General features: G+C 29.8%; 1 protein-coding gene across 3 annotated transcripts in view; it reads left to right on the top strand.

Annotated features, from left to right (window-relative positions):
• The window catches only part of LOC136082363 (titin-like), a 97027-nt gene that overhangs the window by 4664 nt on the left and 67705 nt on the right, over positions 1-24658 (top strand). For all 3 annotated transcript variants that reach the window (XM_065801443.1, XM_065801442.1, XM_065801445.1), the window contains exon 2: positions 20411-20665. In XM_065801443.1, coding sequence (XP_065657515.1) covers positions 20411-20665 — 255 coding nt within the window. The remainder of the gene's footprint in view (positions 1-20410; positions 20666-24658) is intronic.

Genomic DNA, 24658 nt, shown 5'->3' with positions numbered 1-24658 from the left:
ACGAAACAAACAAAGTTCAATTAGTTGTTTTGTTTCAGTCAAAGTAAGCTTAGTTGATTTTTTGTAAGAAACGCTTTGATTTAATTGATCCAAAATACTAAAGATGCTTCTTTTAATGGTACTGATGGGTATAAGTTACTACGACATGTGTTGGATTTCTTTTTTCCTATACAGTCACAGTCGCCTAACATTAACTACAAATTTATTGATGAGTTTATGGAGCATTATGATGATTTAAAAAATGCTTACAAGGGCACAGCAGTGGTAGCAGAGTATGAGAACCTTGGCTGGAGAGATAACCTTAAATTTCTTTTTCAGCTTTGTGAAGCATACAAGTTTTACAAAAATGAGGAAAAATGGCCTCGTATCAAATGGCACAAGCTGCCATCACTTCACAGTGCCAGGTGGAACTCAAGAGGCATTTTTGCCCTTATTACATTTTTCATTCTTCCAAGCTGCCGAGAACAGCTGAGGATAACTTGCGATTTTGTTGCAACTACATGGTCGCGGGTCTGGTTTTCAAACCAGCACTATGCAGAGGCGGCATATGAAGACCTGCTGTCAGCAATATCCCAACTTAAGTGTTCCAAAGCTGTGAAATGCTTCTCTACCCACTGGAAGAAGGAACCATCAGTGCTTGATATGCCTCGATCCAACATAGTAGCCGAGAGCTGTAAAGTTGATGGAGGGCATTCGTTCTTCTTGCAGAACAAACAAATATCTTAACTGTAAATTTATTAATACTAATACACAAATCTGAAAGATTATTAACATCACTACAAATACTGTAGGACAGTGTAGGTACTCATTCTAATGTATTTCTCATGTGTATTGTGTATAAAACTGACATATTATAATTAATAGCCTTTGGGCCGCTATGCGTTGTATGGTTAAATATGAAACTGTCTTAGGTGCGGGAAGTTTTTTCAAGGTATGATTAAATCAAAGTCATTTCTGTGATTTATTGGCAAAAGTTCAAAATTTATCATATACCTAATATATATATATATATATATATATATAGTTCTTAGTGAGACTAATTTAAATCCCTCAATTCCTTCTTCAGATTTTAGTGTTGATGGGTATTATCAAACTATTTTATTGTATATATAGATATTTACAAACAAAAGAGAAATTTAAAATGTGTGTGTGTGTGTGTGTGTATATATATATATATATATATATATATATATATATATATATATATACACGTAAATATATCATGACATACTGAAATTACGCGGCCTGATTTGTTGCATTTTCTTTAAGAAATTAAAAGGCCAATTTTGTTACGGTTTATGGATAAAAGCTTGAGTTCCTGTTATGGTTAATATTTAATATCCATTTATTCAACCAAAAATTGAAAAAGTACAAGTTTTTTATAATTTAACAAAATTAGGTTAGGTGTCACTCATATAGTTAAAAATTAGTCATTGCAGTGACACCTAAATAAAATACACAAACAAACAGAAAAAACTAACAACAATAATAATAAATAAAAGTATACGTATATTAAATTAATTAAAAAAAAATAAGACAAAAAATAATAAAATGCAAATAATAAGACAAAAAATATGAAAACACTCAATAGCAACAGCAAACAAAAATAAAAATAATTAGCAAAACAGCACAAATAAAAACAAAAAGGCAAAACACAAAAACTTATGTTATTTTTGGCGAAAAAAGAAAGGTATAGAAAATGTGGTAAAATATAAAAACAGAGAACAACAATAAAAATAATATATCTAATAGAAATATCTAGTGTAGTAAATTTAATAGTTTATAAATCATTCTAAGCCAACATAGAAGGCTTTATTCTTCACATAATAATATGTAAACTAAAATATACAAACAAGTTAGTTTTAGTATACACATAATTAAACTTAACAAGGATAATAATAATGATTATAAGAATCAGCACATTCTACCATACTAAATAAACAAAATAAGATTAAATAAGTTCAAATTGTTCAAATATAGTCAGTTAAATATTTAGGAGGATTCCGGGATCTTTCTGAACAACTTGGGACTGATTATTTCCATTAGGATTTGTTGGAGAAAGAGTAGAAAAGTTTTGAGATCTTTTCGGATGGAGAGGCTCAGGTGAAGGAATTGTATCAGGTTTATTAGAGTTATCTTTGTGGTTTTTATTTCCGTCATTATCACTGATTATATCAGCCATTGGTGCAAAATTTCTTGTAGCAACAGTGGTCTCATGTCCATCAGGCATTCTTACATTATTTACTATTAGAATATTTACTATTAGCCTCAAAAAGCTCAATCTCTTCAACTAGATGTTTCATATTTGCTGTGTTGAACATGCCTTTTAAGCAATACAGGACCCGAATTAGATATCCATGTAGGAACAGAGTATTCATTAGAAGAACGTTGACTGAATCCGAATAATCGTTTGTAAGGTGTAGCGTTAGTAGAAGTGCAAATTAAGGAACGCATTGAACGAAGGACATCGGGTAAAACATGTTCCCAGTTCATGTTAGGTAAATTATTTGATTTAAGAGCAAGCAAAATTTCTTTCCAAATTATGCCATTGTATCATTCACACTGAACATTAACCTAAGGATTATAAGGAGTAGTTCTACTCAGGTTGACACCTTGAGAATTAAGAAAATTCCGGAACTCTGTAGACATTAAGCAAGTGCCTCAATCAGAATGTATCATGACAAGGAAATACAAAGAGAAATCTTGAAAACTCATCAACAACTGTTAAAAAAATATTTGCTGCTAGATGAAGACGGAATAGGTCCTTTAAAATCCATGCTTAGTCGCTCAAAAGGTTGAGTAGATTTTATTAAGGTGTGGTTAAAATTGCTTACATAGTATTTAGGTTTTAATTCAGCACAAATTTGTCACAAAAAAATGTTTTTTTTTACACCATCAATTGAAAAAGACAGATTTTTCGATTTTATAAAATGATACATTCTGGTGATTCCAGGGTGGCAAAGAGGATCATTTAGTTCCTTAAGAGAGGCTCCGTTTATAGTCAAAGAGCAACAAGATGTAGAGAGGGCATCACCAACAAAATTGTTACGTCCAGGATAGTTTTATCCTCCATCTCAGAATCTTGTCATTCTTAATTTTTCCATTCTTATTATTTTTAAACATGAAAGAGACAGAGCGCTGGTCGGTGACTAGAGTAAAATGCCGACCAACAAAGTAGTGTTTCCATTTTTGAAGTGATTCGACAATGGCATAAGCTTCCTTCTCAACAGAAGAATGTTTTTTTCAGTAGATGAAAGTTTGCGAGAAAAGAATGTAACTGGTCTTCCAGCCTAATTAAGGGAAGCAGCTATAGCAAAATCGGAGGCATCTGTTTCCATCTCAAGTGGTGATCTTTCATCAATAGCTTGTAGAGCTGATTGAGGGAATAATTCTTTCATTTCATTGAAATATTTAATAGCTTCAGTTGACAGTGGAGAGGTAAAAGTTAGAAATCAAGGATAAATTTTGTCAGAAAAATGTTTGATATATCGGGTGTAGTATGAGAGCATACCAAGGACTCGACGGAGAGAAGCACTATCAATGGGAGCAGGCATTTCAATGAATGGCTCTAAGCAATCTAGATCAGAGAAAAATGAGCCACTTTTTATAATAAAACCTAGGAAGGTTATACTCAAAGTAGATAATATGGACTTTTCTTCATTGAACTTAAACATTGCTTTCTTGGAAGCTTCAAGAAACTTTTCTTAATTGAAATCATGTTTATTTTTAGATGTACCAAGTTATCTAGATATACAAAGGTGTCTTCTAATTTGTTTTCTTGAATAAACTTACTCATGATTCTTTGAAATTGTGCGAAAGCATTTGTGAGGCCTAAAGGAATTCTTTTAAATTGGAAAAGATTTCCATTGTCCACACAACTATTTGTGATCGCCAAGGAGAGTTACTGGGTTCAATTATATCTAGTTACAAAAGTTTTTTAATTTCTTACTCAATTAATGCTTTGTCCTCTGAGTTATATTGTCTAAAAGGTGAAGCAATTGGTCTACATTCTGGAGATAAAGGAAAACATTCTGGAGATTCTAAAAGAGTTCTAGCTATCATTGTAATACTATTTAGAGAAGAGATTTTTAAAGAATCTTTTTTACCACAATAATTGACATAAAGACTTTTGTGCAACTAAAGAAAATCTCTACCCAAGGGTGGATTCATTGGGGAGGGGGGCGATTGCCCCCTCCTCATTATTTTTGTAAGTTTATATATTAAACACAGCAAGTTGTTTGAAAACGGAAATAATATATTTAGGGTGTCTAAATAAAATTACAATTTTAATAAAATTCAAAATTGTGTGATTGCTTGCATACAAATCATTAAATCTGAAAATCGCCCCCCTCCCTTACTAGATCGTCTGCATCCCCCAAATCGAAAAAATAAAATAAAATTGCGCCCCCCCCCCTCCCTAACAACATGGTCTGGATCCGCCCTTGTCTCTACCAAGTATGATTTGTTCGTAAGAGTTGGGTATAACTAAAAAGTTAATATTAGAGTAATTCATACCAAATAAAGTGAAGTTAATTGAAACTTTACCTATAACTTGACAAGATAAGGAAGAATCAGCCATAGAGACTCTTTTATTAGAATGGAGTAAATTAAGATTTAAAGAGTTTCCAGTGTCTAGAAGAGCTCTTACTTTGGCCCTAGCAATAAAGATATGAACAATAGAGTTGAGTGAGTTGATAGAAGAGCAAGTAATCGAAGCTAAACTTGGTGCATAGAAGTTAGCAGCAGCATACGTGACAAAGTTCTTTGATGATTGTTTACTTCCACAGAAATAACAAAGTCCACTAGGCTTAGTAGAAACTGATGCAAGTTTAGTAATGCATTCAGAATGTTTATTAATTGCAACATTACTATACTCTGTATTTGAATACATTTCGTTATTTATGTAAGCGTTTTCCAATGAACTAGCTTGATTTTAGGCCTCAGTAAGTTTAAGAGTAGAGTTTTCTAGTAGTCGTTGGCAAATATGATGAGGGCTTAGACCATTTATAAATGAATCACAAATGTATTCTTCACAATGTTCTGAAGAAGAAACCTGTTTAAAGTTGCAATCTTTAAACAGGTTTCTTTTTCAGCTGCAAAAACTCATCAATAGATTCTCCTGGTGATTATTTACGTGAAGCTAACTGATGTCTGGAAAATAATTCATTTTAGGTTTTACAAATAAGTTTTCCAGGATTTTTATAGCGCCATTAAATGATTCGACGTCAGCAATATAGTCGAACACATAAGGAGATAAACAGTTAAAGAGAACATCTAATTTATCTTCTGTTTGCAGAGTTTTAGTTTACATATTATTATATAAAGAATAAAGCCTTTTATGTTGGCTTAGAATTAATTATAGACTATTAAATTCACTACGCTACGGAAATGAACACATACTGAAACTTCTTAGTCCCTGTATAATAAGTTTACATATTATTATATGAAGAATAAATTGTAGTGTAGTGAATTTAATAGTCTATAATTAATTCTAAGCCAACATAGAAGGCTTTATTCTTCATATAATTATATGTAAACTAAAATATACAAACAGATTAGTTTTAGTATACACATAATTAAACTCCGCATAATTAAATTCCGCATAATTAAATACACATAATTAAACTTAGTATAAACATAGTTAAACACATAATTAAACTCAACAATAATAGTTATAAGTATCAGCTCAAGCAACAAACGCATAAATAATAACAAACTTTACGCAAGCAAAAAGGCAAACACTGCATAAACTACAAAATGAAAGCAAAAACTACAAAACGAAAACGCAAACATAAAAACTTCTACAAACAGGCCTGTAGGAGCACAAAGTATATTGAAGGGAGGAGGGTGGGCAGTGTTGGAATAAGGGGCCCCAAAATAGTTTTAAAGACCTTTTTTTTTTTTTTTTTCATTTTTTAGTCATTTCATCAGTCAATTTTTTTAAAATTATTGATTTGAAAAAATATTAGGGGGAGGAGGAAAGGGATGAATGTCCTTGCTGCCCCCCCCCCCTCCTCGGTTGATACGGGCCCGTAAAATAAAATAAATAATGATAATCTTTTGTTATTTATGCCGAAAAAAAAAGGTGTAGAAAAATTGATAGCGATTTATTTTTACGTTTTAACTAGTTCTTTCTATTATTATTTCGAACTTGAATTTGAACTTTTTTCTTTTAGATTGATACTTTGCTTTTAATTGATTTTTTTTATTTATTAAATCTATTTGTTCTTTTATTCTTTTAGTGTTTTATTTTTCTTCAATCTTTTAACTCGTTTATACCTTTTAATAATTTCTTACTTTATTTTTACTAATCTTTTTCATTCTTCAAAAAAAAATTCCCTCGCTTTCCTTTTCCCTTTTTTTCCTTTTCACCTTTAAGTAAACGCTTCCGCCATTTGCGGTTTCAATAACTTGTTGAATAAGTTGTGTTTGCACTATAAATTTTTTATTACTGTAAAACAAAAGCTATAAAATGTTTTATAAAAATGGTTAAATAATAGTTAGATTTTCTTTGAGTAATTACTTTATGTTTTGTTGGATTTTTTGCTAACTGATTGTCTGTTTCAGTTTATTCCAATAATACAGAATACTGTAATAGGCTTTCAGATAGCAACACATATCAATAAGCTACTAAAAGTAACTACATTTTGCTAAAACTACTCACAACGCTCCATAGGAAATAATTTTAAAGGTTTGTGATTTTGTATTTATTATAATTGCAATTATTAGGAATAAAAGTTTTTCTTTGGAATATTTACACTGCAAAATAATGTTTTGCAATTAAAATACTCAAGTATGCTGCATGTTTCAAACAAACTGCAAATAAAATGTAACAAAATAGGTCATTTAGTTACAGCAAGCCAAGAACTATCAGATATACTAACTGTTTTGGAAGCAACATCAGACATCAGACATACCAACTGTTTTGGAAGCAACATCAGACATACCAACTGTTTTGGAAGCAACATCAGACATACTAACTGTTTTGGAAGCAACATCAGACATACCAACTGTTGTTGAGTCAATAGCTGTTAATAAAATTATTTTATTAACTGCTATTATGTAAACATATTTCTTTACCTAAATGGTTTTGCTGTGGTAAACAGTTTAGAAGGTAATCATTTGGAGCTAGGTTTGAGTAAGTATCATTGAATGACCAGTGGTAGACTTTTTGTGAACTTTTAAAAATATGCAATATTTTTTTTAGTTAAAAATATACATTTTGTGACTTTTAAAAATATGCAATAGTGAAAAGATTTTTGCCAGAATTCTACTCTATAATATTTTCTAAAAAATATTTTAGTTACCCGCATAACTACCCGTCTAAGCTTTCCGAAGATAGCATAGATGTATATACTATAGCAAGTTATATTGGTAAAAAATTAAAAAAAGATTTAGATGTAAAACTTATGATCAATAAATGTTTTTATACAGAGGAGAACCTATATATCCAATTCAATTTATCTGATTTTATTTTTCATCTTTTTAGTATTGGGCATTTCCAAAAAAATCATGCACGGAAACTCGTAAATGTTTTGTCTATATTTTTCATAATAATAAAACTGGCGATCTTCAATTTGTTCTCATTTAATTCTAACATATATAAAAACTTTGTAAACAGAAAATGGTATAAATTAGTAACGTTAACAAAGAATAAATTAAATTTGAAACGGAATCACGCACAGAACAGAAAAACTCAAATTTTATTTACTAGATATATAAACCTTAATTCCTCAAAAAATATAAGTTCTAGCGTTATATATATATATTTTTAAATGTTGTTTTAAACATTAGTAAAGCTTTCCAGAAAGTTACACGATTGCACTATGTATCATAGAGTCACAGCAATCGTTTAAATGCAGTTAAATGGTCAAAATATTTTTTCGGCGCTAAAGCACTTTCGCACCCCCTACCTTTTTTTTTATTGCAGATTATAAAAGATCGTTGTTTAAAATAAAGAAATTTGGTATCCATTTTTTTTTTCAACTCAAAGTGCTCAAACTTTGATTTGAAGAAGAAAAAAACTCCCTACCAAAACACTAATATTCGCCATTATCTTAACATGTTTAGTTTTATTTCCATAATTCAAAAACCACTTTTATGTTAACAGTGAATAGCCTGGTTTTTATTACTTAAAATTAAAACACTCCTGTAACAAATGCAGTTTTTAAACACATAACTATTACAAAAGTAGCCACTTTTATTAATTAAAACGTTTTTATAATTATGTAACTGGTAATTTCTCATTTTTATCGATTTAAAATAGTTTTTGATTTAAAATAGTTTTCTAGTATGTTAAAATAAGGTTGACAAAGACAACGTTTGTTAGCGGAGGTTAGACAGGATAGCTTGAAACAACTTCGCTTCAAAAATGAAAGGAACGGTGTTCTCTAAAACGCTGCGCCCACATTAATTCTGACAAGTAGTCTGGAATCATCTAACGGTTGGTTGGTCCCATCATTGCTTTAATTTACGTTTTTGCTCGACACCACATCGCTTTAATATGATTTGTTGTTACACCTGTTTGAGGGTCAACAAAATTTATACTGTGGTTAACAGTGCCATGTAGCTATGCGAGCGCTGGTAAGTTTTTGTATGCAGTCCACATGTCACTCCATACTATTGAACCTGGAAGGATCCATTGGTGTATAATTGGCATTAAATTTCTGCGTCACGATTTGCTACGGGAATTAAAAAACCTTTCTTTGTTGCCAGCTTATATCCACCGAATATCCATTGTTGTTGTACTAAGCGCCCGACTTAATATTTTCTTTTTGAGAACAGAGATTCATCAATCTCAACAACACGTCCTGTTCCTCCTATTGGTTTCGGATGATTAATAAAATAGGAAACACAGTCGTCTCGGTAAAATTGGTTTCAATCAACAGCTGAATGTTGACTGCCAATGTTCAATTCATGTTTAATATCCTCATAAGATTATCCGCGGCTTGACCCGGCGCTTCTCCACAATATGTACGTTATGCCGATAGTTTGCCATAATTCCAAATGAGATTTTTCAAAAAAACTGCCTTTTCTTATACTGAAATTTCTTTTGCAGCATTTAACCGTATATCTCCAAATAACAAGGTCCACAGCCTGTGAGTAATTTTGCTGTATGCAAGGTTTGGCACATAAAGGACAACGCATTGTTTCTGCAATCAAACCAAACTCTATGCACCAACGAATGGTAGCGTCCAAATTGTTTGCAAATCTTAATCCAATTTGGGTCAGAAATAGAATCAAACTAAATCATTGAGGGGAATCGAAGAGCCATGAAGTCTAGAAGGAGCTAATGTTAATTAAAGTACTTTAAAGCGATTTTTTACTGATTTATTTTGGTTAAATTTTGAAAGATCTTATATTAGGTACGTGCCATGAAAATTTTAAATTAATTAAATTCTCGGTTGTTATATATCATTAGAAAGAGCTTCAATTCAATATTGTAAAAGTGAAAAAATTATCAAAATTGAACAATTCCATAAAAAGTTATGTCGTTTTTAGTACCGTTTTTTCGATATATGGATTTGTTGAAGAAACTGGTCAAAAAAATGTTTTTATGAACTAAAAGTTTAATAACTTTGTCAATTCTTATCTAAATGCTTATAACTTGGTATCAAAAGATAGATGTAATAGTAGCCTGCAAATTTATATAGGTACTTAGTAACCGGGCATGTCCAAGGATAGAGGGGGCAACCAACTGCCACTTTTACCATCAAAAAATGAAATTTTTATTCATAAAAGATCAATTTTTAAATAAATTTATTAATTTTCATATGCAATAAATTGCTATAACTTCCTTGTAGACTACCACCAAATAGGAATGGTTCATTTTTTGAGTTAGGGTGTATGTGGGGTAATGATTTAACACACCCTATTAATAAAAACGATTCATTATAAATATTTTGATTCTTATTAAAAAGGTTTTTTTAAAAATCATCAAAATAAAATTTATCATTTACATTACAACAAACAAAGCTGCACACTCATTGATTTGGGGGAAGGGGGCATGTCCACATCCCCTCCAACCTAAAAAAACATAAAATACTTTATATAAAATTGTTTAAAAAAGAAAAAGAAAAAAAGCAATGACTTTAAATAATATATTGAAATACAAAACACATTACACATTATCACCTTACAAGTTGGACTTTTCATACGGAGAGCCGGGTGTCCCCCGCAGACCATATTTTTTTGTCTGTTTTAAAATAATATTTGAATTAATTTGAGTCTTGGCTTTCAGTTAATGATTAATATATTAAATTCCAATAATGAAACTAAATATAAATCATTGTTAACAATAGACACAACATGAACATAAGCCAGAGGCGTCTATCAAAAAAATTGAGAGTTCCACTACTCGCTGTACATTTATTTTGCAAGTTCCCCTACTTGCTGTACATTTATTTTGCAAATTCCATTACTTCCTTTACATTTCTCTTGCAAGTTCCACTACTTCCTTTACATTTATTTTTCAAGTTCCACTACTCGCTGTACATTTATTTTGCAAATTCCACTAATCGCTATACATTGATTTTACAAAATCCACTATTTCCTGTACACTACTTTTGCAAGTTCCACTAATTGATGTACATTTATTATGCAGGTTCCACTACTTGCTGTACATTTATTTTGGATGTTCCGCTTGTTGAAAATTCCGAATGCTCAAAATATGAAATTGATATGACCCAGATTAGCAATATTTAACCAATTTATGCCTTGCGTTACATACTTTGCTACCGTACAATTAATATGCTCACATACAGCAATTAATTTGAATTACAAAAATATTAACTCACCTGATACAATATCAGCAACCAACTGTATTTTTTCATGCAATAATCAACAGCTTCAGAATCAGTTTCATCTTTAGACCAGTATGATATAGAGTAAATGATATCTGTCTGCGTTTTTTTAAGTTTTTCAACTCTGCCATCATACATGTTTGTCATTCTTGATTCAGTATCATACCATTGATGGCAGAGATTTCTGCCAACAATTCTGTCTAACATAACATCATTTAAATCAGCAACTTGCTTTGTTGACAAGTTTTTATGTAAATTCAAAATTTCACTTGTAGTAAATATAGATAAATGTCGCTCTAAATTTCGTTTTTCTTTTTCATCCATTTTTTTTTGCGTTTTTCAGTTTGTCTTTAAGAAATCTCAGCCCTAATTTCAGCATGTTGCAGACAACTTTTTAGTCTTTTTTTTCTTGCCTCCTGCATAGCCCACCTAATAACATTTTCTCTGGAATAGTTGCCGAGATTTTCAAAATAATCCACTGTCCTATTCTTTTTTGTTCTTAATTTGCAAAATATATAATCAATTGATGCATTAGGGGATCTTCCTTTTGCAGCACTGAACATTCCCATTAACTCTTCACTATCTATGTTATGAAGTCTTGCGCTTGCTGTCTCCTCTTTAAGTATCATTGTAATAGCAATGGCAAAATAGTGCTTGTACTGACGATTTAAAACCTCTTCTATTGCAACAAGACTAGCCTTAGCCATGGCGATAAGCTGGTCTCAATTGTGCATGTCTTTAATATCAATTGTAAAGTATTTGGTTTGAGAAAATTTCCAAAGAAATCTGTTTTTCTGGTAAATAGAGCAGTAGGATTACTTTTTGAATTTTCAATTGTTTGCACAACTTTTTTAACTATAGTGATACCACCAATATGATCAAAAGTTGCATTTTCGGATGATACATAAAACGTAGTCATCCAGGGTCCTGTAAGAAGTTTAACTCATTCAGATTTTTAGCCCAGATTGCACCGAGTTTTCTTATTGTAAGATGGTTAACCGAAACTCTATCGGACATTGTGTTTGATATATTTCAGATAATCAAATTATGACACTCTTTAAAGGGTTGCAAATGAAAGTTAGAATAAACTAAAGCAATATGATCTACTTCATTACATATATGGTTTGCATAATCAACTGCTGTCCCATCTGGTAATTGGTCAATAGCAATAACCTGGCATTTATTTTTCGATGTTAGGTGAATGCTATTGATATGAACGTCTCTTTGCGTTTTTGAATCAAACCCTAATTTAGGTGATCATTAGTAATAGCCCATTCTGTTACTTGCAGGTCAACAATACTGCCTAGCTCATGGGCCATTTGCTCAACAGTAATATGGTGAGGAATGTTAGAAAAAACAATACCTAAATATTGCCCCATTTTCTCAACAAGAAATGGTATGTTACTTGTTGGGACATTAGACAATAACATGCTCTAAATTATCATTCCCATTTGCAATGGATATGTTTTATCATCTGCATATTTGTATTAAGTATATTGCCCTCCTCCATCTAAGTCATATCATTTTCTAAGCTGGTAATAATCTTTTTATTTGTACTAATAGCAGCATTATGCTTGAGAGTTACTTTTCTTAACTTTTCTCTTTCTTTACTTTTCATTGCTTTTTTAGTAGCAATAAAATTTCAAATTTGTCTACTGTAGTAATATGTTTGTTGCTTATTCTTTAAGTCTCTAACCTCTGCTCTTAAACCTTTGATAGTGTCTTCTTTTCTTTTAACATTTTAACTTAAAACTTTTAATTTGTATGGCATAGTGTTTAATTTTGCTTTCACTTCAGCTATCTCGATTCGGTGTTTTGTGCAAATACTAGCTAAATTTGAAGATAGATAAGACTACTTCTTAGTTTTTTTCTCCTAGGTGTCACATTCTCTCGTGAAGTATATCTATTTGATGCATTTATACTAAAAGCTGAGCTTAATTGTTCACTTTGAGTTGGAGATGAAACACTGCCTAGGCCAAAAAAATTTCATAATAACTAATCCTGAAAAAATGTTTTGCCCAGATTTTTGATTTATTTACTAAATTTTCAATTTAACTTTTTGATGTTATGATTCTAAAATATTGAGTGAATTGATTATAAGTTTTAGTGGCTGATTCCCTGGAACTAACATAGACAAAATAAAGGTGTCCATTCATACACTCACTGGTTTGAACAGGCAAGGAGAAGTTATCAAGTAAAAACTTTTTGGCTGCACCATAAAATACAATACTTTTTTTGGGACCTGTGATAGCTAGGGGGAAAATATTTATTAAGTATTGAAATCATATTAAATATAAAATAATATTCACAAAAATTAAATACTTTAACCTAAAGAATATTTTCATTTCTTAACTAAAGGCAGACAAAAAATTTGGTTAAGTCAGCCTATAATTAAAAAACTTATTTTAACTAAACATTATAGTAAAAATAAAATTCAAATATGCTACTTAGACTACTACAAGCCATTGCAGAATTGTAACACTAGACAAACAATACATACCTGTTGCAAACAAATGTGAGTCAACAACAAAGTTTTCAATTTATTTTTTTTAGTTTACTATGAATTAATTTAATTAATTAGAAACAGCAACACATATATAAAAATATATATAATATACAATACAAATACATAATATACACACACACACACACACACACACACACACACACACACACACACACACACACACACACACACACACACACATGCACACACACACACACATATATATACTATAAAAAATCTATAATAACAATAAAAAATCTTTTTAAAAAAACATTATCTTGTTATAATAACCTAATAATTTCATTAAACTAGGCATTTTAATTACTTTAGACATTATAATAATATTAATTCTAAATATTATTTCAATGTTGCATTAAACAAACTGTTGCATTAAACAAAAAATGTAATCTAATGTACATTAAAACTTTATCTAATGAGTACTTAAGTATTTATTGTAAAGTTACATTTTGACAATATAACTTTACTAAATTTTTGTAAACATTATTAAAGTACACTAAAAATATGTTGTAATTAGATTAAAATTACACTTTAGAACCTTAAGTATAAATTAAGCTTTTTAATCAAAAATTTTAAAATTTAATTTAAAATTTAAATTACATTTGAAAGTAAACTGATTAAAGTATGGACTTTATATGAAGTTTCCGATAGACCCCCTCTACCCTTTGAGCGTAAAATTGCCGAAATTATGTACCTTTTTTGTGCATTGTAGTAATGTATGTGTGCATCCGAATAATGCAATAAAATTTTGCAAGAGCTTAGAAAAAAGATATAAAAACAAACGCAAATAGTTTTAATAGTACGCACTACCTTCCTTCGATAGGAATTTAACGAACGATCGACATCAAAAATTTTGATAGCCATTAACTTTATATAAATGTAAGTAACTTCAAAAATAGAAAACACTAATAGAAAGTATAATTATTTCAATTTTTAAAACATATCTAAAGTGATATCAAATTATAAAAAAAAAGACTAGAAAACACGTTGTTAACACACTTACTTTGGACGGACTGTCGAAAACGTGGAACAGAATTTTGACACAAAATTCGGTTCCGTAAAACCCGGAATTCTACGTACCTAATAACTTATATGCAAGATTTTAGGAAGTAATTAATCATTTAAACTATCAATGGTATTTGGAATTTTATATTTAAGAATTTCTAATATTCGCAACTATATTGCTAAGTGTTCATTACACTGCCCAAAAGTGATTTTGTTTCGGAACCAAAATTAGTTGTTTCTTATGTATTTCTACTTGCTGAATTCAAAAATGACCTTAAAAATGACATTTTAGCTCTAGTTCTAGAAATAAAGCTTTAAAAAAAAGCTCTAGCTCTAAAAAAAGCAAAAATTTTCTCAAAGGCATAAATTTTCATTTTTTGAAAAAAATTTTTGTTTTGTTTTTGACTATCCATAATGTTTTGTTCGTGTTTAAAACTTGTGATATTAGTTATGTATGTTTGCTAAAGTTTCTGGCCAAATTTATTCTTAGTTTTTTTTTAATTTACTCGTGTAAAATTTGACAAGTTAACATGCCAAGGAAGTGTGTAAATTTAGTAGACAATTTTTGTTACATTTGTGGTGAAATAACATTTTCCTCACAAAAAAGAACAACGACACATCTACTGTTTACCAGTATTACTTCGATATGGACCAGGATAAGTCATGGGCTCTTATATGCTGTAGCTACATATATGCTGTAGCTCTTATTTAGTTACACTACAAGAATGGTTGAAAAATAAAAAAGATCTTTGGCTTTTGCTGTTCCTATGGTATGGAGGGAGCCTAAAAACCATATAGATGACTGCTATATCTGCTTGACCCCACCCATTAAGGCAGGTTTATCAACAAAGAAAATAGAAACAGTTAAATATCTGAATCTTCCATCTGCCATTCCATCTATTCCATATTCGAATAGTTTACCAGTTTCTACTCCACCACAAAGTTGTGAGTTAGAAGCAGAAAATGAAGTAGAAATAGAAGAAAACAAGTCTTCTGCATCAAATGGTCCTGATTTTGTGTTAACAGATGATGTGCCACACAGATTGAGTCAAGCAGATTTAAGTGATCTTGTTCGAGATCTGGACTTGTCACAGAAAAAGGCAGAACTTCTTGGGTCAAGACTAAAGCAGTGGAATCTTCTCCAGTTTGATGTCAAGGTTTCACATTTCAGAAAAAGGCAGCAGAATCTGCTTTTTTTTTTGAGAAGAAAAATAATCTTGTTGTTTGTATTGATGTCTTTGGAATAATGTATTGTCTTTATTTGAACTATGATCCAACTGAATGGAGATCATTCATAGACTCATCTAAGCTAAGTTTGAAAACTGTATTACTGCACAATGGAAACCGTCTTCCTTCTGTTCCTATTGGCCATGCAGTTGACATGAAAGAGACTTATATAAACATAAAAGTTTTCCTTAACGCAATTATTTAATGAACACAAATGAAAAATTTGTGGTGATCTAAACTTTTAGAAATGTTATTAGGGTATACTAAATACTGCTGCTTTTTGTGTATTTGAGACAGTTGAGCAAGAAGTTCACAATATATAAAAGAATACTGACCTGCTAGAAATCTCAGCACAAATGAAAAAAATGGTAATGCTGAACCACTCGTGGATCCAAAAGATGTTCTTCCATCATTACATATTAAGTTGGGTTTAATGAAAATTTGTGTCAAAGGTATGAACAAAGAAGGACAAGCTTTTAGGTATTTAAAAAACAAATTTCTAAAAATAAGTGATGCAAAAATTAAAGAGGGTATTTATGTTGGGCCACAAATACGTCAACTTATGATGGATCCTGCATTTGGCGAAGTTTTGAAGGGGCAAGATGAGGAAACTTGGGAAGCTCTTAAGGGAGTGATTTGTGGATTTTTAGGCAACAAAAGAGATGACAATTACATTCAATTGGTAACATTAATTTTGCAAAAATACCATCAACTCGGATGTAACTTATTCCTCAAGATTCATTTCCTCCATTCACTCCTGGGTTTCTCCCCCCCCTCCTTTCTCCCCCAGTTGTGGAGCTGTTAGTGATGAACATGGATAAAGGTTTCACCAAGTTATTTCTGTAATGGAACAAAGATATCAGGGTCGTTGGAATGAGGCTATGCTTGCAGATTATTGGTGGTTTGTGTGTATAGACGGTCCAGAACTAGTCTACAAAATAAAAGCAAAAAGGTCACGGTCTTGTGACGATACCCCATAATCATCTTTATACCTATTAGCTTGATGATCATGATTTCTTTACAATTGAAATAAAAATTTATTGCTATTGTATATCTCAGAAACTAGAGCTAATAAAAATTTTTGTTGTCATTTTCTTTAATCTCAGCACAAAATTAGTATAATTTGAATAAAATTGCTAAAGATACAGTTGCCCAGCGTTATCGTCACTTTCAACATCCTATTTTAAAATTAAGCGCTGCGACCATGAAAACTATGTCATTTTCAATATTAATATTGCATATAATATAAGTAACAAAACATAACGGGGTTAAGAAAATGGCAAATATTAGCATTTTGGTAGGGAATTTTCTTCAAGTCAAAGTTAGAGCACTTTGGGTTGGTGAAAAAACAAAATGGATACCAATTTTCTTCATTATAAGCAACATTCTTTCATAATCTGCAATAAAAAAAGGGGGGGGGGGTGCAAAAGTGCACTAGCATCATTTATTATTTATTAGCGTCAAATATGATTGTATTTCAAATATGATATGCATTTATTAGCATCAAATATGATGAAAATATTTTTTGTTATAAATGTTTTTAAAGAAAATCATAATAGTATGCATATTGCATTAAGTCCCAGCTTTTAATTGTTAAACAAAGAAAAATAAAAAATCACTCACAAAAATGGAAATCCCCTATTCTATATGAAATATATATAGGAGAAATAATAATTACGTTGTTTCTCCTATTCTATTCAAACAATTAAAAATAAGCAGAACAAATTTTAAAGATTTGTTACAGCAATGTTGATTTTACTAGTGAAAATCACTATAAGTGAGGAATCAAATATAGATTTCACATTGTTAATAATATTTTTTATAATAATTTGCAAAAAGAAATTACATATTCAGTAAGGAAAGTTCAAGTAAAAGAATTCAAAAAAAGACAATTCTTTTTTTTTAATTTAATTTCAATAAATAAAAAACTACAAACCTTTGATTTTATTTTTAATAAAAAGTTTTAGGCAATCTTAGCAACATGTAAGTTTGTTTTTAGTAGCACATAGATATATAGCTATCTGAAAACCTATTTCAGTATTCTGTGTTGTTGGAATAAACTGAAGTAGGCAATCAGCTAGCAAAAAATCCAGCATAAAATAATGAAAGTACTCCAAGAAAATCTAACTATTTTTTACGGAAATTGCAACAAATCAGGCCATATAATTTAAATAGGCCATGATATATATATATATATATATAAATATATATATATATATATATATATATATATATATGTGTGTGTGTGTATATATATATATTTATATATATATATATATATATATATATATATATACATATATATATATGTGTATATATATATATGTGTGTATATATATATATATATATATATATATATATATATATATATATATATATATATATATATATATATATATATATATATATATTAGGGTGGAGTGAATTTTATTTTTTTTTACAATTCATTTAGCCTGGGTGTGCAAAAGTTGTCTATTCAATTCAGGATTACTCTGGAAAAATATCAATGCTCTAGGAAATTTTCTTGAGGTGCCTCCAGACCTTTAAAATTTTAATGGGTCCCTAATATATAAAAAAAAGTTTTTCAAAAGTATGTCATGTTGGGTCTCAAAAGAAGCAAAATTTTATAAAAATTTCAAAAATAACAATTATTTTTTAAAAAAAATTGTTATTTAAGATTTTTTTTGAAAATATTATCAAAAAAATAAACTTTTTTCATTTTTAGTTTAAAAGGTCATTTTTTCTGCAATAAACTATAAAATAACAGTTATTTTTAAAAAATAATTGTTATTTTTGAAATTTTTATAAAATTTTGCTTCTTTTGAGACCCAACATGACATACTTTTGAAAAACTTTTTTTTATATAATATTAGGGACCCATTAAAATTTTAAAGGTCTGGAGGCACCTCAAGAAAATTTCCTAGAGCATTGATATTTTTCCATAGTATTTCTGAAATGAATAGACAACTTTTGCACACCCAGGCTAAATGAATTGTAAAAAAAAATAAAATTCACTCCACCCTAATATATATATATATATATATATATATATATATATATATATATATATATATATATATATATATATATATATATACATATATATATATATATATATATATATATATATATATATATATATTTATATATATATATATATATATATATATCATGGCCTATTTAAATTATATATATAATATATATATATATATATATATATATATATATATATATATATATATATATATATATATATATATGTATATATATATATATATACACACAGGGTGTGTAAAAAGTTTGGGGCCATTTTTCTATAACATTTTAAACAAGGTAGATGAACTTTTTATGAACCCTATTCAGTTTTTCAGATTTTACATAATGTAACCCCATTTGTAAACAATGTTTGTATTGTTTTTTAGGAAAAATGTCTGAACTCAGACCTGCTATGATTTGTCTATTTGAGCAAGGAAGAAGAGTGAAAGAAATTGTCCAAATCCTAAACATCAAACTTCACCAAACTGTATCCAAAGTCATTAAGAAACTGGGAGCTATGAAGACAGATGGAAAAGTGGACGTTCTCGGACTGTCAACACTCCAGCTAACCGGAATAAGATCTTAGGTCGGATCAAAAGAAACCCATGAACACAGAAGAACTCAACAAGAAAAATGGCCAATGCTGTTGGAATTTCTGAAGGATCAGTCCGAAATATTTTGAAAGGAGCCGGATTAAAAGCCAGGAAACATGTTACAGCTCAATTACTTACAGAAGAAAAACGAAAACGTTTGAACCAATGCAGGAAGCTTCTGAAACGTTTTGGTGTTTTGCAACACCAAAAAATTCTATTTTCTGATGAGAAATGAGAAATGGTTCGATGTTAAGCAAGCTCATAACAATCAAAATGACAGAAGTTGGTCTAAGAAACCCCTGCCACTCGAAAAAATAATCATTTCCCATCAACAGAAGCCATAGCAAGTGATGGTCTGGGCAGGAATCACACACAATGATAAAACTCCTCTCTTCTTTGTTCCAGATGGAGTCAAAGTTTGTGGTACTGAATATTGAGCAATGCTTGAAGAAAAACTTTTGCCTTGGACCCAGCAGCATTTTGGAAATAAAGAGTGGGCGTTTCAACAAGACAGTTTACCCTCTCAGAAAGCTATACAGACTCAAACTTGGCTGGAAGAAAACTTTCCCGATTTTATCAAAGTTAACATCAGCTCTCAGAGACAGAGAAATTGGAGAAAGGCTATCAAACTCACCAGACTTGAACCTGTTGGACTACTTGCTTTGGATTATTCTAGAGACCAAAGCTTGCATGAAACCCTATCGATCAATTAAAGAGTTAAAAAAAGACCTGATTAAAGCCTGGAAAGAAATCCCATATATATATATATATATATATATATATATATATATATATATATATATATATATATATATATATATATATATATATATATATATATATATATATATATATATGGGTAGAATTCAATAAATACGGCTGCGTATAAACTTTTTTTAAAATATTGGACAATCTGGGTACAACAAACAGATTATTTTGCTTTTCAGATTAAAATCTTTTAATGAGAACTTTGTCGTTTCTATTTATTAAGTCAATTTAATATTGAAGTTTACTTGTTTTCATTTTTATGAAAGTGAAAACAAGTACTCAATTCTAAAATGAGCTGAAATCTTAATTTTTTAAATGCATCCAAAGAAAAAAAAAGTGGTTATAAAAAATACAAAATGTAAATAAATTACAATTTAATTAATTTAGAATTAATAGAATTATTTCAATTTTCACCTTTTTTTATATTGCGTTTCATTTAAACCATTTCATTTTAGAGCAAATATTGGTTACTGTTGAAAATCAAACATATCAAGAAGGTGTTGATGCAAATTTAACATGCGTAACTGCTAGTTCTGTGGAGAATTCAACCTATAACTGGTTTTTTGGAAGCAAACTTTTGTATTCAAGTAATACTTCCAACACCTTAACGATCAAAAATGTAATTCGAATTGATGCTGGCAATTATCTATGTCAAATAATAACAGCTGAAGGTGTGACTGCTAATAGTACTGGAAACTTATATGTGCTATGTGAGTAAAATTATTTTATGCTCTATACTGTGTGGTGCGTAGTTTTAAGTTGTCTTATATTCAGGTGTATAAATTGTTACTCTTTCTTTTTACACATTAAATATTGCATATATCTTTATTGTAGCTATATGTTGCTTACATATTAACTGTAATCTTTTTTATCAATATACTACAACAGGCTTATGTGTGTGTGTTAATAAAGATTCAAGTAAGGGAAGGCTCTGATAGGTAACCTCTATTGGACCTGGAAGGAGTAAATAATAACATTTAACATCAATTTAGTTTGATTTTTATTAAATTTATGTTAAATTTTTTATTGATTGTTTTAGGATAATAACGCTAGAGGAATAAAATAAATTTTGATTTTTATTGACTTAGTGTTTAAACATGTATTAAAACTTCATTGATATGTCAAACAAAAGTCATTATCAGTAATTTGATAACACTTTATTTAAAAGCGTTTCACTAATAATAGTAATTATTAGTAAAGAGTTTCAATGTTATTTATTTCTAACTTACAATTCTAAAGTATAAATATAATATAAAATCTTTATTATTCAACCCGATTTTAACATGGTCTAATCATAATAACAAAATAATAAATGTGTGGTCGTATAATATGGTGCAGTTGCACCATTTCCTGTGAAAGCCTGGTGTAAATAAAAAAACCTGATGATGCTTTTTTTTTTTTTTTTTTGTTATTCACCTCCTCAAGGCCGATAAAGCCACTACAAATGAGGAGGCTACTTAAGGGTTATAACCCTCTCTCAACTCTATAACTCCAAAACACGAACCTTGACGAACAAGGCCGCTGCGCGGAGAAACAAGTTGAGCGCGGTACTACCAGGGACGTGGTGGGGATCGAACTCGGAACCTCTCACTTATGAAGCGAGCGCTTTACCACTACAACACTACCGCATAATGTATGCATGTATGTATGTATGTTTGTTTTTTTGTTTGTTCATTTGTTTGTATGTATATATGTATTTATGTATGATGTATGCGTGTATTTTTTTTTTTAAACATCCTTGCTTCCATCAAGGCTGCAACCAGCCACTAATTAAATTTGGAAGTTACTGAAAGAGAAAAGATAAAGATTGTAGAGCAAGATTATGATTGACGGACGGCCTAAAGGATTGCAAATTATATGAATCAGGAAAGCAAGATGAAGGAAGCGAATTCCAAAGAACTGATGTTTGAGGAAAAAAACTAGACGAATAAATTTAGTAGATGGCACAGGAGACGCTAGCTCTTTAGAGCTGTGCCCATTATAGTATTTGTAGAAAAGAGAAAGAGAAGCAACATTACGACGATGTGATAATGGTTGGAGGTTGGCTGCAAGAGCAGGTCCAACTATGTTTACAATGCGTTTTTGCACCTTGTCTAAAAGAGAAAGGAGATAATAAAAAAGAGATAATTCATAGGAGATAATAGAATGAGTTGCCTAGTCATAAAAACAGAGACACAAGCAAAACCCATGCATTGAGTCAAGAAGATTCAGCATTCAACATCCTAAACTGGAAACAATGTATTAAAAATACATCTGTGCCAGCCTAATAGATAAAGAAGGGGTGCAAGGCTGGTCAACAGATAGAATCTGTTTATCCCTTAAGTCTTTGCCTAGGAGGTCTTCTACAAGACAGTAGCTGAGTGCATTTAACATCTGCCTAAGATGAGTATTTTTATCGAGACACCATCTCTAGCCTTTACTCAACCAAGAGCCCCAAGGCAGGGGGTGTTTTAAATTGGAGTTGGCATCTCCTAGCCTTTGCCTTAAAAGGCGTATCCTACAAGGCAACAGGACATGAAGCAGATTGTACTGAGTTACATGTTACTAGTAGCAGGATAACCTGAAGTGTTGTTTAACATTTTTAACCTAAAGTGTTGTTTAACATTTTTACATTTTCTTCATCATTATTATTTTCTTCATCATTGTTATTTTCTTCATCATTGTTATGTTCTTCATCATTGTTATGTTCTTCATCAGCAACACAAACATATGATTTTAGCGATTTTCTTGTTTGAATCTTTTTTGACCAAGTGATGTCATATCATATAACCAAATGATGTCATATCAACCATTATGGATCGACCTATTGGACTACAGTTTTTTTAAATATATATATTATATATATATATATATATATATATATATATATATATATATATATATATATATATATATATATATATATATATATAAATTAGTATAAACACTTATCTAATCTTTTCTTTCTTCAACACAGTGTTTCTCCATCAGTAGGTTCATTAGGAAGAATGTCTAAACATTAAAAAAATTCAAATTATAGAAAAAAATTATTTCACTGGAAATTGGAAATTGTAATAAATAATTATGTAATAATATTAATTATAACAATTCCCAACCTCCTGTGAAATAATTTTTTTCTATAAATTGAAATCTTTTTTTAATGTTTAGACATTCTTCCTGATGAACCTACTGATGGAGAAACATTGTGTAGAAGAAAGAAAAATTAGATAAGTGTTTATACTAATTTATATATATATATATATATTATATATATAAATCATATTTTTTATAAATCATATTTATATATATATATATATATATATATATATATATATATATATATATATATATATATATATATATATATATATATATATATATATATATATATATAAATCATATTTTTAAATACGTTTTAAATCATTTTTTAAAAAACTCTGGTCCAATAGGTCTATCCATAACGGTCATCATGTCAGAAGCATATCTACAACATATTGAATCTAATGCTATTCAACAGGCTTTAAGCGTCAATATTGCACCAAAAACTTATAAACGTTACATTGATGATAGCCATGGTCGATTTACTAATATTGGTGACAAAAGTTCTTTTTTAACACTTTTAAACTTACAAGATCCAAGATTCACTATCCAATATGCATGCGAATACGAAAATGCTCAACACCAATTAAATTTTTTAGATATTTGTATTTCAACCAATCATTGCCTTCACAAATTTGAGTTTTCCATACACCGTAAAGATGCAATTACAAACATACTTATAAAACCAAAATCATCTATTTCACCAAATATCACAGTTGGTATTTTTAAAGGTTTTTTAGCTCGAGCATACAAAATTTGTTTAGAACATAACATTCAAGATGAAATTAATTTTCACATTAAGATTTTTACTGAAAATGGACATTCCTATAAGCAGTATTCAGATATTGCTAAAAATTATAAATACTACACAAATCCATCTTGTTCTCAAAAAATTGATACCAAAAATCTTGTTATTTCACCATGGGTACCAATTAAAGTCTTGTTCTAAGAAGAGAATTACGTAAAATTGGTGTTAAAACAGTCTTCTGTTTTGGTAATCCCTTGATCAATATACTTTCCCAAAACAAGTCTAAACTGCCTCCAAATAGTCATTCAGAAGTGTACCAACTTAATTGCAGATGTGGTGCATGTTATATTGGTGAAACAAGAAACAAGATTTCCACACGAATTCATGAACATATAAATATTGTTACAAAAGCCAACTAGGAAACATCTGGAATATTAGAACATTCACAAAATTGTAATGGTAAAATAAACTGGGAGAACCCTAAAACGCTTTCTGTTAATTCAAATAACTACACGAGAAAAATCCATGTGGTTATTAAAATATGTGTACAATGTTCAAAATCTAAAGAAAACGTTTTAAATTGTGACAATGACAATTTAGTGATGACTCACAATGTACAGTATTGTGCAAATTAGTTCGGACAGTGGTTGAAATAACACAATTATTTGCCACATTGAAGTTTTATTCAAAAAAAACATATCAATGGTACAGAATATGATATAATTAATAGGAGATATGACCTCCTTTTGCTTTTACAAGCATTTAAACACGATTTGGCATGGATTCGACTAAAGTTGAACACATTTTAGTCACTTGCTCATCATGATACCAGGTCTTAATTACAGCACTAATTAGCTTTGCCATTGTCGAACAGTCT

Source organism: Hydra vulgaris, chromosome 07 (genome assembly GCF_038396675.1).
Source record: "Hydra vulgaris chromosome 07, alternate assembly HydraT2T_AEP".
Lineage (NCBI taxonomy): Eukaryota > Metazoa > Cnidaria > Hydrozoa > Anthoathecata > Hydridae > Hydra > Hydra vulgaris.
Note: the sequence above shows the minus strand (reverse complement) of the source record. Positions and strands in the feature narration are given on the sequence as shown.